This window comes from Helianthus annuus, chromosome 4 (assembly GCF_002127325.2).
Source record: "Helianthus annuus cultivar XRQ/B chromosome 4, HanXRQr2.0-SUNRISE, whole genome shotgun sequence".
NCBI lineage: Eukaryota > Viridiplantae > Streptophyta > Magnoliopsida > Asterales > Asteraceae > Helianthus > Helianthus annuus.
Genome location: NC_035436.2, coordinates 51233151 through 51237769, shown reverse-complemented (window position 1 = coordinate 51237769; position 4619 = coordinate 51233151). Strand labels below are relative to the sequence as shown.

The 4619-nt window shown below is 35.6% G+C and overlaps 1 protein-coding gene across 1 annotated transcript; it reads right to left on the bottom strand.

The window, feature by feature from the left end:
• Positions 1 to 714: 714 nt before the first annotated feature.
• On the bottom strand, positions 715 to 4328 carry LOC110936677 (protein Dr1 homolog). The gene is made up of 6 exons (XM_022179090.2): positions 4050 to 4328; positions 2283 to 2345; positions 2114 to 2203; positions 1898 to 1992; positions 1223 to 1291; positions 715 to 1131 (listed from the first exon to the last, which is right to left on the bottom strand). Exons 2-6 carry the CDS (start codon positions 2335 to 2337, stop codon positions 958 to 960), a joined length of 483 nt encoding a protein of 160 aa, XP_022034782.1. The 5' UTR covers positions 2338 to 2345; positions 4050 to 4328; the 3' UTR covers positions 715 to 957.
• Positions 4329 to 4619: the final 291 nt, after the last annotated feature.

Genomic DNA, 4619 nt, shown 5'->3' with positions numbered 1-4619 from the left:
CACTCTACCACTACCTCATCGGCCGGATTCTTTACCAAACTTATTTAATTTGGAAGAGGAAAAGGTGTGCATTGTTGCTGATAGGCTGTTTCAAAGTGGGCAGAATATTTTTGGGGCTTGGAAGTGGAAAAAGAATGAGTACATCAGTGGAGTGGATTGAATGGTACACACTTTCGGGCTGGTTAAAGGATGACTCGAGCACGATATATGTTATGGAATGGTGGCGATGGATCCCGAAGAACTGAATCTTTTTTACTTGGAGAGTTGAGATGGACAGGATCCCTACTACAAAGGCATTAAAAAAGTAGCAACATAGACAGTAATTTGGTTGGGTGCGTTTTCTGTGGCAATGCGGCGGAAACTTCGGACCATATTTTCACCGGTTATGTGGTGGCAGCCGAATTATGGAGTTGGGTGAGTAGCCGGCTCAACATTCCTAACGTTGTTTTTTCGGTTGAGGATCTTTGGGAGATTCGTTACTTTATAGGCGCGGAAGAAACCAAGAGGAGCGTGGTGAATGGTATTATCAAAACCGTTTGTTGGTGTATATGGAAGGCGAGATGTGACAAAGTCTTCTCAAACAAGGATTTGAAAGTCGAGGACATTAAAAATAGTATCAAAGCGTATGGTTTTCATTGGTTTAATGATGTGTATATTAGGTTTTATGAAACTAAAAGTTAAAAAAGAATTGCAAATTTTGAAAGGGGTAATATGTAGTTTCCATTTTAACCTGGATTTACAATACATATAAAAACCAACAAAAATTCTACATCAAATTATTAGTTAAAAAAATCCTAATCTACCAACTAAAATCTTACTACTTACACCAAAACATATAGACAAAACAGAAAAAAAAAAACTAACATTCGAACTGATAAGTGATAACTAAGCCTAGCAGCAGACTTTGTACATGATTAAGAAAAGATTAACAAAGGTTAATTACCTATTTACAATTAACTAAGAGTTGGCTTCCAAACAAGGATCCACTTCTGGTGGTTTGGTTACGGATACGGTGGGGGCAACGCCATTCATTCTAGCTCGTGCTTCTGCAAACATCCGCTGCTGCTCTGCCGCCGCTTCTTCTTCTGTCATCTCTCTTACATTCGCGCACTTTCCACCTCTCACGGGGTCCTGCTCGTTTACAAACAACTGATTACCACCTAAATAGCCTAATGATCGACATCTTAATTATAGCATACGTCTTAGGTTTGGAAACAAGTACCATTGTTTCGAGTTTGTGTTGTTCGTATGCAGCATAAACATCTTCTATGTATTCCCCAAAACCGAGAACCTGAAGAAAAGAAAAAAAAACTTAGTTTATAAATATAAATAAGGTTAGAAGGGTCAACACCAGGTTGACCGACCCATTCAGAATAAACCCAGACCCGTAGTTTCATAATGGTGTCATGTTTTTTTCCGTGTAAAAAACTCATACCCCTAGGCCCCAACCGGACATGTACAAAAAAAACAGCTTTAGGATCAAAACCAGAAAAAATCGAAACAGGTTTTTGAAAACCGGTTCGAGCTCAACACGACCCGGCGGTTATAGACCGGTTCTCTTCGCGACATTTTTAACCGGTTTAAAAACCGAACCGATTTTAAAAAACCAGTTTAAACCAATTAAAAAACCGGTTTAAGACCGAACCGAACCAGTTAGTACCAGGCCGGGTTCTCCTCGTATCAAACCGGTTTTTTGTGCCAAAAACAACCGAAAGCGGTTAAAAACCGGACCTTTTAAAAAAAAAACAATTTGTAGACCTCTACTAACCGGCAAGTATAAATAGAAGAAGCAGCTTTTCTCACCATCTCGTATAGGATTCCGAGTCACGTATTTCACGTAAGGACTAAGACTAACAACAACAGATGATAAGGGTCATGAACTTAATATAGAACAAACCTGTAATGCCTTGAGTACATGCTCTGGTGCAATTGTTTTACGATCTTCTTTGCTACACACTTCATTTGACTCTGACGAAACCAGATTGATGAACTCTGTAATACGAAGCACAGTGGAATTTGTAAACGGCAGAATAAGGATGAGGATGATCCAGTGGATCACAAGATCGTTTATTTTAGCAAATAGCTAACTAAAAGCACAAAAAGATATTCTTACCGACACAACAGTCGATCAATAGATCTTGAGTATCTCTTGCAACGCGTACGTCGGGAGGTAACATTTCCTTAATTATCTTAGTCATAGTAGCTGTAAAATTATAAACTTTGCATTAGCATTTAACTGTTTCATCAAATCAAACAACAAAAAAGCAAAGAATCGAACAGACCTTTTGGGAGAGAAGCATCCTCTTTTGTCTTGCCAACAATATCCATAGGATCCATTTTTCACTCTACAAAATCAACATATTAAACTCGTTATCACCAGATATAAAACCGATTTCAGATAAAAACAAAAAGAAACCCTACGCATCTCTCACACATCAAATTACGTATCTACTGGATACATCAATTGAATTCATTTTTTGTCAATAGAAACCCACATACATCAGATCTAAACAAAATTCACAAAAATCAGATCTATCAAACGATGTCTGTAGGATTCATTTCTCACTATAGAAAGTATATAAATTAAACTCGTATTCACCATATATATAACCGATTTCAGTACAAGAAAAAACGAACAAACTCCACGCATCTCTCATAAATCAATTTACAGATCTATCAGATGCTTCAATCGAATCCAGTTTTATCGATGAAGTGAAGAACTCAACAAGAATCATGCATACATCAAGTCTATACAAATTCACAAAAATCAGATCTATCAAACAATATCCATAGGATCCGTTTCTCACTCTACAAAATCAACAAACTAAACGCGTAATCACCAGATAGAAAACCGATTCCAGAAAAAACCCTACGTATCTCTCGTACATAAAATTTACAGATCTACCAGATAGATCAATCGATTCAACTTTATCTCAATAAATAAACCGAAAACACACATACATCAAATCCAAACAATATTAAAAAAATCAGATCTATCAAACAAAATCCATAGGATCAATTTCTCACTCTACATAATCAACAAATTAAACTCGTAATCACTGGATCTAAAACTGATTTTAGAAAATAAAAACCCTACGCATCTCTAATACAACAAATTTACAGATCTAACAGAGATACGTCAATCGATTCAATATTTTATCATCAAAAACTAAACCGAAAACACACATACTTCAAATCTAAACAAAATTCACAAAAATATCAGATTATCCAACAAATTAAGCTCATAATCACCAGATCTAGAACCGATTTCGGAAAATAAAAACTCTTTGCATCTCCCATACAGCAGACATACAGATCTATCAGATACATCGATTGATTCAATTTTCCGTCAACAAAACTAAACAAAAAACACACATACATCAAATCTAACAAAATTAATAAAGAAAATCAGATAAATCAACAAATTAAACTCATAATCACCAGATCTAAAAACATAATCGATTTTTCCTCAACAAACTAAACTAAAAACAGACATACATCAAATCTAAAAAAAATTCACAGAAATCAACAAAATAAACTCGTAATTTCTCATACATCAGATTTACAGATCTACGAAAATACATCACTCGATTCAGCTTTTCGTCAACAAAACTCAACCGAAAACACATAAACATCAAATCTAAACAAAATTCACAGAAATCTGATCTATCAGACATCATACAAAACCATAGATCTAAACAAATTACATAAGCAACAAAAGTAACGTCCTCGAACTCACCGATAAGATCAAAATCTCGCATCAAATCAAAACAACTCACAAAAGTCAGACAAATCAACAAATTAAACTCGTAATCACCAGATCTAAAACCGATTCAAAAACTATAAAACCCTACGCATCTCGCATATATCAAATTGATAGATCTACGAAATACATCAACCGATTTAATTTTTCGTCAACAAAACACAACCGAAAACACATAAACATCAAATCTAAACAAAGTTAACAGAAATCGGATCCATTAAACATCATAAAAACCATAGATCTAAATAAATTACATAAATAACAAAAAGTAGATCTTCAAACTCACCAATAAGATCAAAATCGCGCATCAACGGAGGAAGGACGAATGAGATGTCGATAATTTTCGATCGGAAAACAAGGATCGGAGATGAAGACGATGAAGCATGATGATGGTGGTTCGATATAGAGGGGGAAGTTTGCAGGCGATTAGGGCAAGGATTAGCCACGCGCGTTAAAGGCGTGGCGTGTTGACCAGGTGTGGGCCACGTCAGGTGGACGATGATTTGGGGTTGCGTAGGTGACACGCGAGAAGGGTGAGAGTGGTGGTTGATGTTGAGATTTAGTTTTGTAGTTTTTGGTGGATGGGATATTAAATTTGAAAGAATATAGGTGGTGTTTGATAATAAAGTTTTAGTTTTTTAATTAAACAATAGTTTATAGTTGTAATTATTTTTACAAAGTTTGTATAAATCGATTCATCCCTTTCGTTTATCTGTCTTCTTTTCATACGATATTTTGATTTAGAACAACTGCTAAGAGCATCTACAAGTATAAATGTGTCGTTTCTAGTGTTCACGTAATCGCGTTTGACGCGCCAATTTATTGTGATTGATGTAAAGGAGAGATGAAAAATCGT